Here is a 12,756-nt window from a genome sequence, read left to right as displayed (position 1 = left end):
AATCTCTTATCTCGTCACTTTGAGTGGAAACGCAGTTTGCTAACAGCGGTACCCGACGCTTGGGCGCGCTACAATAGTCAAGTGACATGTGCTTCCGGAGATCACACGTTCAGTATCAGTCCAGAAAAAGAAACCACGTAGCTTTAAAAAATATGCAAATAAATAAACATGATGCCCATTTTGTGCCCTTTACGTTGCATTAATGGCACAGACATATTTTTTGGTTTGTTTTTGCTCTGACTTCGGGTTACTTCGTTACAGCTGATCAAATTCTCATTTGAAGTGCGGTCGATCGAAACAAACGGTGGATGTTTAGACGATCAATTGTCGGGCTTTGAAAACAAGCGCTTTTAGCAGACGAAGTGTGAGAAGTTGCTTTAAAGTTCCATAACACTATATGTCGTTGCCAAGCCGTTACTAATGTGACTTCAGTTTCTAAAGTCCAGCAGCGTGCGTGAGCCTGTTTGCAGGCAGGATACGGCACACTTACTCCCGGTCCCTCGTCCCTCCCTGTGTCTCTTGCTAGCAGCCGAGCCTGCTAACATGGTTAGCTGCAGCTCACATGCATTTGTACCCCCCTCCTCCCGTCCATGTTGGTTATAGAGTGCTGACTTAACGATAGAAAACACGTGGTTTGCTACATTATTGAGCCATTAATGGAAATCTTGTGACGGGGCATGTAAACAAGTGGGAGGAAAGGTATTTATAAAGTACAGAGGTCCATATATAACTCCCCACCCCGAAGGTAGTATCGACACAAAGTCAGCTAATCCTGTTTGACAAAAACATTTCCAAAATCACCGCCTGCTTTACGACACTGTTTAACATTTAAATGTTTGCAATTCCAGCAATGCTCTCTGTAGTTTGCAACAAAATGGCTGTTATTGCATGGTCTCACAAATGAGGAAACTCAACAGCTGAACAAGGATTCTTTAAATGTTTTAATCACGTTATCCTTTGCTTGTTGTGCTTTTTGTTTTTTGCTCTAGAGCAAACTATAAATTAAAAAGATTAAACAAGAAAATATTTTTGCTTCTAGTCTAAAATGTTGCACTATTTCTAAATGATTTGCTGATTGGGTTGTAAAACGCTTCATATTAAGTGGCCTTTTAAGCTTTTAGAAACTTTTTAAACGTGCCAGTAAACTGCAAATATTTACATTTGTGGCTTTGTGTGTTATATAAACTAAACTGATATACTGAGGATCAATGGCCATTTATGTGACAGTGATCGTTGTAGTTCCACCTTTTTGATATCCTGTTTTCTTGTGTAAAATAATGTGTGAATATTGTAAGGGGTTTTCCCCCACTAAATAAATTTCCCTCCATCCATTCTGGGCTTGTGCCAAAGGAAAATGACCAGGGATATGATAAGAAATAACCAGTTCAGCCTTTTTTTTCTTTTCTTTTTTTTTTTCTTCTTCTTTTTGTTTGTCTTTTGTGACTATGTTGACTGCATCTTGACTGATTTTTGTCTAATTGTTGACAGCGAGAATGGCTTTCGGGGCTTAAGCATGATCCTTTGGCAGCCGACACTGCCATAGTGCTATGTCAGTTAGCTAAGTGTCACAGTGATCCCTTTTTGTTGCGGTCAGGGAGTTGTTGATCTGTGTGAAGTCTCGGATCTTGGCGCTGAGTTGGATGGCTGCTCGGGCCAATTGTTCACTCTCCTTGCTGTCAGGGTGGTGGTGGATGAATGCCCTTGTAGCCAGATGTTAAAGGCCAAAAGAAGGACCACTCTGATCTGGATTGTTACTTTTTCCTTTTTTTTTTTCTTTTTTTTTTTTTTTGCTACTGCTGCTGTTGCTGCTTGCCTTAGCATGACAGTAACTGCAAGCCTGTCTGTCCTGGAGCCACAAAACACTCAGTGAGATCCTCTATCTCCACTGTGGGGTGGTGTGATCGAAGGTTGAGCAAATTCTTCTGCAAGCTTTGCAAACAAAAGATGTTGAGGCACAGAGTGAGTTGCATAAGACCACAGTCACCCACTATGTCCATGACTCTATCAGTAGTTGGCTCTGAAGTGATTAACAAAGAGGTAAGAGGTCTGTTTAAGCAGAAAACTATGGGATTAGTTAGAGTAATGGATTAGATTAAAGGCATTTGAGAATTACAACCCTCATTTGGTACAACCCTCATCTTTTGCATAGCATTGAGTATCTGTGCTTTAGATAAATTATAAGCTAATGATTGATCTATCAGTGATCACAGTGCAAGTTTGAATTTTGTGCATAATTGGAAGCCTTGTTTTAAAGTATTGTTTCTTCAATGTGCAGTATTTTCTGCAAACTCTCCATTGGAGCCTGTAGGGGTGAAACTGAGACTGAAACGGAAACACGTCTGCAATATTGTACAACGATAGTGCTATTAATATTAGTTAAACCATACTAGTGAAAGCTGTGATTTTTTTTTTTCAAGATCATTTCCACAATTACTGAAGTGGAAATGTTTACATTAATGGCGTGTGTGGGTTTGTTTTTGTTTTTTAGTTCATGAGAACACACAAAAAAGCCGTATTCACCCATCCCCAAACCAAGGTATGGGCCACAATGGTACAGTAGTTGCTCCAGTTATTGTTGCAGTTAAAAAAAAAAGAAAAAGTAAAGCATTGAAAAATAATGGATTTATCTGATCAGCTTTTAGTGTGCAACTATTTTTGGTGGAAAATATCGCAATTATTGCAATAACACTAAGTGCAATAATCTTTTCTGGCATCGTATTTTTACTCAGTTGTATATAGCATTTGTATTCTATTTTTATCTTATTGTATATTTTATTCTACTGTATATAGTATTTTATTCTATTCTGTACAGTTGTGTGTACTGTATTTATTCTTATTGTATTCTAATTTTTGCTTCATAACTTTTGCACTGTCCACTTCCTGCTGTGACAAAACAAATTTCCCACGTGTGGGACTAATAAAGGTTATCTTATCTTATCACACTGACTAAATTTCTTAAAACCAAAAGGAGGACTTATTAAAGTGTGGGACAAAAAGACGTCTGGCTAGTTTGTACATAAATAAGCTAAAGCTGAGTTAAGCAGACTAGCATTTCTGGTACCAAAGCAAATATCTGTTATTTCAGACATGTTCCGACATCTCGGGACAGCCCTGACAAACGCTGGCACCTTTCTCCCAAGCTTTAGCAGTATTTTAATTTAAAAAATGAGCAGTTGTACTCGGACTGTCAGTGACCTGATCTAACCACTGAAATTGATGTGACTATATTCTGTAACTAATCTGACATGTGTGCTTTTGATGTACACACATTTCAGTTATGGGCTTTTGGTAACTGTTTATCAGATAGCTAGAAATAACAGGAAGATAGTCTTGTCCCAGCAAAGGTAACAATGCCTTATCTATATGTGGAACGGTTGAGCTTACATGCTCCTCCTCAGAGGCCCATTTTGAACAAGGAAGAACCCTGAACGGGTAATTCCCCATCCCATGTAAGCAGGAACATCAGTAGTAGCAGTGCATTTGTGTTCGACCTTCTATGCTCTATTTTGATGATGATGATAATTTAAAAAAAAAAAAGAAAAAAGAACAGGTTGGATAATTAAAACGAGTTTTATCTCAATCAAAGCTGTTCTGTTTTCTGTTACAGGTTAGTGTAATGAATGTCAGAGTAAGTCACCACATTCAGGCAAATTGATTGTGCTTGATTGCTGCATTTAGTTGGCTGTTGGTCTCTTCACTTGAGACTAATTGCTGACGCTCTGTCTGACACTAACTGAGGAGAGTTTGTAGTTGCTCGTTTTGACTGTTCATGCAAGCTTTACTTTAGCATCGCCATCTATAACCGCTGGGGACTCTTGGTGTGATTATGTAGCTAATGGGGCGGGCCTTGTCATCAGATGCTGGCCGTCTGTTAACACGCAGCCCACTCAGAGGCTGATTGAACACGTCCGTCTTCATCAGGGCAAATGCAACAATGAAATTAGGCCATTTTGAGATGAATTGGAGTTAATGCCAGGAGGAAAAAAAAGATTTCAATAATTTTCTCATCAGAACCACAGTGTGCTGATTAGGTCAGCCACTTGGTATGGAAATCAAATGACACACAGTTCTCCTGTTTCTGCCTTGAAGTTGTAAAACAATTTTTTGTTTGTTTGGGACCAAAAACAAGGAGTTGTATTGATTTTTGATAACAACAGTTATTCTGTAAATCCTGTTGTCTGTGGCCAGTCTTTTAAGTTGCATCTTCAAGCTGTCAGGAGTTTTTATTTTTTTTCCCCCAGGCTCATTATACTTTATTGAAGCTATCAAAGAATATTCTGCCTTTTTTTTTTTTTTTTTTTTTTTCTTTCTAGTGTTAGGGAAAATAAATGGAGTTGAGCGAGAGAGAGAGAGAGAGACTTTGTTCTACTTGACAGCTGTCAGAGATATTACTGAGGCATTAGAGGCATTCTGTGTCTCATTGAATCAGCTTATAAGGCCACTGGTTTCCTAAAAGGAAAAAAACGGCTCACGATTTTTTTTCTTTAAGGGTATTACTAGCAAACAGCTGTTTCAGTCGACTGATTTCTCTCTTTTCTTTGAAGCAGCATGTTCTTTGTGTGAACCTTGACTTTAATACTTTATTGGGGATAAAATAAAGTGGCATGCTGCTGATTACCAGGTGATGAAATGAGTTTGGTCTGTCATTTAAACGGGAAGAGACTCATGGCAATTTGTAACATGTCTTTAGTAAGACTTGATCAATATTTTTATTAAAGCAACATTGTGATAGTTTGACATTGAATGTACCACGTTAGTGATTTTCTAGTAATGATAAAATGCTAGCTGGTATTTATTTTTAATGATTGATAATAGCAGGCAGTGAGATTGGTTTCCATCAGCAATGGTGGGGGGGAAAAAACTCTACATCATGTGACATTTGGTGTTGCTGTGACCCTCCTGAGGGTTTCGGAATGAGTAATGTCCACAACCACGAGTATAACCAGGCAAATTGGCTGGCCTTCTATTATGGGCACAGGAAAAGGTGTCGCTGGCATACTTGCGCGGTCAGAGCTCACCAACAGGACAGACACATGGTCTAGATAAATCACCTGTTTTTATGGGTGGCGCAGCAGTGGGCATGCAACTGCTGTGGCTCTGGATGGCTCGTCAGCTGCTGCAGGGTGTCTTGGAGCGCGACGAGCTGCCACAACGCAGGGCTGTTTGTGGAAGCTCAGCAAAAGACTTCATCACTGCCGTCTGGGAATACTCTGGCAGGTGGTGCTGGGAGCGGAGCTGGGCGGTACTGACAGAATCAATTGCAGTATTTATTTTAACCGGTACACTTGGAGTAAAGTATCGACATTTTGTGTAGGTCTAATAGTTTAATACAATGTTTAAGTGTCTGACATAACTAGCTTATTATAGTTACAGCCAAAAACCGAAACCATGTCTGAAAAGGCATCAAAATAGAAACTTGACTCTGAGAAGAAAAATAAAACTTTGTACTTGGTAAATTAAATAAAATGAATATATACAGTGAAGGACTTTGAATTTAGTCTTGTCCCAGTTTGATTAAATTTTTCCACACAACATACCTGAGGTGGTCCACCTGCTGAGGCTTGGGATCACTACATGACAAAGTCAACAACACCCACAACGTTGTCTTATATTGCATGTTTTGAACTTGATAAATTTTAGTGAAATTCAGCTCAGCCTCTGCTTGTCTCAACAAACACACAGATAACAGCAAAGATGATGGCGTCATAGGTGCAATTTACACTTGAGCTGCAACCTTGAGACGGCAAACAAAGATTGTTTCCCGTTTTCACAATCTAAAGCTGTGCAACACAATCAGAAGTGGGAAAAAATGTTTTGTTTTTTTTCCCTTCTATCAACAACCAACTTGTTTTAAAACTGTGTGGCAACAGTGCATGTTAAACAAGTTGTTTAATTTGCCAAAATCTTCAAAACTGTCAAAAGCTTTGCAGCAGGCTGACAGCTGCACCACCCAAATTGCAGTAGCTTTGAAAAAACTTGAGTTTTGGCAATTCACACAAATCAAAATGTACAATGAGCCTGAGAAACTTTTGATCTTGGGGTGGTCAGTGTTCAGGTTGACACTTTGTAATCTAAAGCAGGCTGGATGATGTGATCAATAAGTGGGAAAACACAGCTGCTTATGTAGATATGCTGTAGATAATGGTGTTTGCTGTAGATTTTGTCATCATAAGGTGAGCGCGTGGCTCTTGCTCTTTGTATGTGGCATTGCATCAACTTTGCGTTTACCCTTCATCCATATTTCTTGTGGACTTCAAAGGAGTATAACAGGAATAACCACTCATCTGTGTCTGCACCTGTCTCTGTCCACAACATGGTTAAAGAGCAGCTTAAGATAGATGATCTTCTTCTGGGTGCTCTGACAAATTCAGAGCTATTTACCATTTGTAAGTTGTAAAATGGCACATCCTTGTAAAATCTACATTTAAAAGCGTTTTTATTTTTGACGCTGTAGCTGCCCAATGAATCAAATTTTAACTCCAGTTACTGTTTTGTTTGGCTTTCAGTCAGTATTAAAACAAGGTAATTGGGATTAAAATGCCTATTGTCACATTCGGTTTAACAAGTATGGTCTTGTTTGGTCTTCAAGTGCCCCACTTTTTGCTGCTCCCAGGGCCCAAATTGTCTGAATGACTATTTAAATGGAAAAAATTATGCTATTTTTTTTTCTGATAGCATAATTGTGGTAAATAATCATGATTTTAATTTTTGCCATAATCAAGCAACCTTAATTAGCATGGTATAAACAATGTTGCTGTGCCTGTCATACCGATAGCAGTAATTAAAGTTACAAAGTCTGTCTGAATGTCTTGATTTTTCTGGTGTTGCTCCCACTACAGTAAAGTTGATGAAATTTGAATATGTATTTGTTTTTTAAAAAAAAAACCATTTTAGGAAAAAAATGCCAACAGTGGTATGTCTTTACTTAATGCCCCAGTTCTTCTGACCTTATTGGACCCACGGTGAATGGATATCAGCTACATGTTTATTTGGGTTTTATACCAACAGGTTTTTGTTTTGCAAAACAGCTCTGCAGCATATGACATCACTTTAAACTGGTTTATACGTGCAAATGTAAATACTTAGTTCGCAGCAGTCACCTTTGTAATATTCATAGGTGACTGTACAGTTGTCAGCTCGGTTATGCTGTATGATGCAACATCATCTTGAAGCAGACAGTTTCATAATAGATTTTGTTTACTTGAATTTTACTTCCTTGAATAATGTCCTAATGTGTATACTAAAAATGCAGCAGAATCATGCCTGAAGAATGTATTCTCACAGTCGCATAGCAGAAGAGCTATGCACAGCTGCAGTGGCTTTGAGAGTTTAATGAATGTAAAGGAGACGGTGTCATATGCAGCCTTCATGTTTTTGAATTCTGACACAAATCCAGTATTTTCAAGTGAGGTTTTCTCTGTGCTGTGAGATCTGAGCAAAGTGCCTATGGCAAAATGGCGTCGGAATGCCACTGGCAGAAATGGACAAATGGTGTCACACACCAGTACTGTGGCCTTAGCAGACGTAGCCTTCGACGTGTTCCAGTGCGTCTGTATGACTTGGTCCATTGTGCCGCAGAGGAACGGTGAATAGTGTTCTCCGGCATGGGGGAACAATATGTGATTGTTCCCCTGCTGTGGCAAAGAAGCTGTAGGTTACTCTCTGTACCATCGCCAAAGCGCCTGAGGAGGAGATGCACTGCAAAATCTCGGCCTGCTAACCACCGATTCTTGGAAGTTTAGAGCTTTGCGGTGCTGTTTTTGAGTAGCTGTTACATGCTAGTGGGAGGGGCCACAATCCCCTCTTTTGGAGAAGAGGTTTTTGTTTCACAGTAGTTCCTTTTGTTTTTTTTTTGTTTTTTTTGTTTTTTTTTTTTTTTGTCATCATTCAAATGTATTGAAAGCCTTCAGAGGGAAGGGGCAAGGGCTAATTTGGAGGTGTGGAGTTGGATTTCGGGAGGAACACGAGCAGAAGTGTGATTTGTTAGCATGTCATTTAAGTCCCTCAAGGAGTTTGGTGTTTCTGCTGAACGGCTGGGTTCATTTTGCAAGAGATGGATGACTCGTGTTCAGAGGTTTGTGTGCAAAATAGTTATTTTAAATGTGCAAACATTCATATACTTTTTTGTGAGATTAGTACCACGGTGTTGTCCGTGTTGCCCGCCCCCCTTGTTTGAAATATTACATATCTGTAGTGTGCGTTGGAAGTCTTAACCTGTTGCAAGTTATTTCTTTTCCTGTGAAGGGCTGTTACTTCACCCTCATTCATAATTTCCAGCGCCTCTACCCCTGTCAGGAACAGTTTGTGTGTTTGATTCTGTGTGAGAGTGAGACAAAGATGCTGTAGTCACAGGTACACTGGTGGGTATTGATTCTCTGTCCCCAAAGCTTTCCCCAGAGGAAGCTGGCAATAATTTGTAAATGATATATTGTTTCAGCTTGCACTTGAGTAAACGCGTGTTTAAACGGTCACACTGCAAAATCATTTGACTTTTTGGTAGGAATTCTGAAAATGCAATACACACTTTTTTTTATTTTTTTTTATTTATAATACTAAAAACACAGTGTAACCTATTTATTAAATCTTGGTTTTGTCTCATTAGGTTTAGGTGAATGTTAAAAAAATAAAAGAGATGGTGTAACTTTTTTCTTTTAAAAAAAAAAAAGAAAAAAAAAACTATAAACAGATATACATACATGGTGTATATGCACCATCTAACAGTTGGCGCCAAGAATATCCTGTCACGTGCTTCTAAATTAAATGACCTTAGTGACTTTCTAAACTTCAGCCTCTAGAAGAAAGCAGCATTATGGCTGTTTAAATCTGCCTGAACTACTGGCACTATTGTGACATTGCCTTTTTGCTGGAAGAATAACTCATTGAAGCTGATCATTTGCTCAGGCCCTTTCTGTGCCACTCTAAAATTTGCATTAGATATTTATTGTAGGGATGGGAATTGATAAGAATTTAGCAATTCCACTATCGATATCACTAATTGGATTCCTTATCGATTGTCATCAGGTTCTCTTTGGCTTAGTTTTGAGAGTGAAAACCGTTGCTTAAGCAGCAATAAAGAAATTACATTCATGCAACTTAATTACATGATGTGGGTCAAATGTTCAAAGAGGTATTTCCTCTTTGTAATCAGTGTTGGAGTCTTTACTCAAAAACGTCATTGTTACACATATTACACAGAACACTTTTCTTAAAAGTAATGCAGTACATTACTTAATTACTCCCGAGAGTAATTTGTTATACAACTGATTACATTACTTTCATGTTACTCAGTGCATTTCAGCTATTTTAATGTTTCATAATCACCATTTAACAATACAAACCTGAGGCTACAACCCCACACACCAATACAAATCTGTAATGAGGGCACATCTCTAAGATTTTTCTCTTAATAGAATACAAAGTGATTCTGCTTTAGAAACGTGAACGGGTAGAAAGGGAGGCTGCTCATGTGCTTGTTGCCTGTTGAAGCTAAGGGTCTGGCAGCTGGGGTAGGTATTCACTCGGCTTTCACTATGGGTTCTTGGCTAGCTTAGCAATAGCATGCTGTTTTGGCAGATGCTTGCAAAGAACCAAAGTTGTGTTAGCAGTATTATGCAGTTATTTCAGTCCTGCATACATTTGTCCACCATTTATCTTGTCCTTTCGTGCAATTTAAAAAAAAAAAAAAAAAAAAAAAAAAAGGTGCATATCCATCCTCTAGACCAGTGGTTCCCAACCTTTTTTGCTGCCCCCCCCCCCCCCCCCCCCTCTTTGTTTTACACGAAAAATGTTCGTGGGGTTTTTTTTTTGTTTTTGTTTTTTTTTTTTTCTTCCCCCCTGTGTAATAATATTCAACATTGCTATCGATACATTTCTCAAATGCCTCTCTGTGCAAAATGGGTTCAAAAACATAAACAACTGTGGGATACTGTTAGTCTGTGATTTGAACTGGGGGAACAAATCGTGGCAGGATCAGCCTGATATTATTTGGATCCCACTAACTTTACTGTATAAAGAGCTCACATCTCCAAAATGTCAGGAGTAGTTAGGCTTTACAAGAAGTGTTTGTGAACTAAAAATCAAGAATGTGGGATACTGTTTGTCCGTGATTTGAAGAGCCCAGCGCGTGCTCCCGACGCAAGGGAAACGAATTCTGTCACAGAGACCTACCTTGGCACTTGTGTAGGTGAAGCCAAAGGGAAGATGTGCTTCATCACATTTTCTAGCATTTGGCTTGGAAGGAAGTTGGTTTGGAAACATATTTGGCGATGCTTCATCTCCAGCTTTCCGTTTGTGTGGGAGCCCCGTCAAAAACCTGTCAATGATGCTAGCAGTGTCCAAGGGTTCATTTTAGTTTTTTCTTACTGCCCCCCCCCCCCCCCCCCCCAGGGGGCGGGCCCCACACTTTGGGAACCTCTGCTCTAGACAGTGTCACTATTGCTTGCAAACAGAAATCAGCTGGTTGTAGTGAGTGTGAGAGCAGATAAGGGGGATCCATGGGAAGAACACACAATTCCAAGAAATGGGACTACTAGGAACCGGTTTTCTGCAAGAACCTGTTCTTAATTCCCATCCCCATTTATCATTATGTGACTCATTCCTTTAAGCTAAGCATGAAAATGAAATGAAATTGTTAGCTGCCAAACCGGACAGTACTTAGATGTGAGTGCAAGTAGTTCTAAACCAGATAATGGTAATTGTTCCTTTACTTTTCGTGACCTACTGAAGCAGTATGGTTATGATATTAAATTTGTTTAACCTCTGGCATACACATTACAAAAATTGTTTTTCATTTCTTTCTCTCTTTTTTTTTTTTTTCTTTCTTTTTCTTCTTAGCAACGGCAGCAGCAGCAAGATGAACGGGTCGCTGGAGCACTTGGACCAGCCAGACCCTGACTCCATCAAGATGTTTGTTGGACAGATCCCCCGCTCCTGGTCAGAAACAGAACTTAAAGAGCTATTTGAGCCCTTTGGAGCCGTGCACCAGATAAACATTCTTCGTGATCGCACTCAGAATCCTCCTCAGAGCAAAGGTACAGTCTGGGTGAAAGGTTCACTTTCAGGAATAATTTGTTCTACTACCTTGCAGGCAAAATTTCTCCTTAGTGATTTAGATTTCAATATAAACGATCTGGCATATAATAATTTTATTTTAATTGAAAACATTGGATTATGTATCCATCCAGATTATCTTAAAAACCTGTTTTGTTTGTTTTGCCATATGTGAGGAGTGCACCAGTTGCTAGTGGGGAAAACTAGTATAGCATCTAGCATGCTAACAGCAGTCTGCAGGTATTTGAGGCGTGCATTGCAATCTGTTTAAATGAAGTGACACAACTGAAAAGCTCAGATGATACTTTCAGTTTCTCTATTGTTCACTTTCACTCTATATACCATCTCTAATAAGAGATGGACACTAATTAGGTGTGAAACTTTCTGGAAAACCTTCATTGCTCATAGATAAAAACAACTTGGTCTCTTAGTTGGTGCAAACCCCCTTCTCTCCTCATCTGCTTTCAGATTTTAGCACTTAGGCAATGCACTGCCTGTCTGCACATGCAGTGCAGCTGTGTTTGTGTTAGATCACCTCATATGCAAGCAGTCTTTTGTTTCAGGGTTAAATAATATCTTTTTTTAAATATTCATATATTCTAAATTTCCTCTTCTTTGTACAATGCAGCTTTAGAAGCAGCATTGTACAAAGGGAGTGTTACTTGACTGCAATTTTCCATTAAGACATCCATCGATGCGCTCACCTTAGAAATGGTGCTCGAGTTGAGCGATTCAGTTTAGGCTGCAATTAGAGGAGACGGTGAAGTGGAAGCCTGCTGTCTGCAGAGAGCTGCAAAGTGCCACTGGAAGTGCTCAGTCTCCCGTAACTAACTGCAGGTGAATAAAGTAACGACAGTTTCCTTGATGTAACTGTCCTGGGTCACCCAAATCTCAGTTCCCTTGATGGTTGGATGATTCGCTGTAGCTAAAGGCGCTAAACCACTCTTGGCTTTTAATGTGGTGGGAATATACTTGATGCTAAGCTTGAGTCTAAAAGGAACCATATTTGTGCTACCAGACACCGCCCTGGCAATCCAGGCCAGATGTAGTTGTTGTGAGGTGTTTGTTATGAATCACTGACACTACCTCGCTGATCGTGTGTGTGTTGCTGTTAACAAGCCAAAGACAGGTTGACAACAGTTGCACCGTCTGGAGAGATAAATGTCTTTCTGGGATCTCCTTTTCTAGTATTCTTGTAAACATTGGCTGCACAACTGTAATTTAAAAACAAAAAGGTTATATTATCTTGTAATGTGCAGACATTCTGTCTCAATTCGTTGCAGAAGTGGGTTTTTTAATTAATGAGTGTAACTTATCCTGTCTTGTGTTTTTTCTGGGTTCAGAGCAATATAACAACAAAATAAGCTTGCAGAGCAGGAAAGATGCTAAATAGATGAAAATAAACTTGTGACATGGCATTTATTAGATCTGCACTAAATTCAGACATATCACAATTTCACCATTTGTTCTGAAAGAGCCTTGAGTATCAAACATGTGACCTGACATGGATATCTTTTAACTGGCAACAACTGCAGTGAAATGTGTAACTTTCTACATGTTAGAAATTGCACTTATCACTTTATCTGTTTGTGTTAATTTTTAATTTATTTATTTTTTGAATAGATGTCTTACCTTAAAATATAAATACTATTTAAATTAACAGAAAGGGTGGTTATATTGGTCTGGCTCACTTGAGATCAAATTGGG

At 39.1% G+C, this 12,756-nt stretch overlaps 1 protein-coding gene across 4 annotated transcripts in view; it reads left to right on the top strand.

The window, feature by feature from the left end:
• Positions 1–12,756, top strand: part of LOC146665116 (CUGBP Elav-like family member 2) — a 31,065-nt gene that overhangs the window by 3,019 nt on the left and 15,290 nt on the right. For all 4 annotated transcript variants that reach the window (XM_085412582.1, XM_085412580.1, XM_085412581.1 and 1 more), the window contains exon 2: positions 10,834–11,030. In XM_085412582.1, coding sequence (XP_085268708.1) covers positions 10,834–11,030 — 197 coding nt within the window. The remainder of the gene's footprint in view (positions 1–10,833; positions 11,031–12,756) is intronic.

This window comes from Rhamphochromis longiceps, linkage group LG7 (genome assembly GCF_057381845.1).
Source record: "Rhamphochromis longiceps isolate RC_006_pf linkage group LG7, R_longiceps_female_GT1.1, whole genome shotgun sequence".
Classification (NCBI taxonomy): domain Eukaryota; kingdom Metazoa; phylum Chordata; class Actinopteri; order Cichliformes; family Cichlidae; genus Rhamphochromis; species Rhamphochromis longiceps.
The sequence above is the reverse complement of the archived record's forward strand: the minus strand, read 5'-3'. Positions and strand labels throughout refer to the sequence as shown.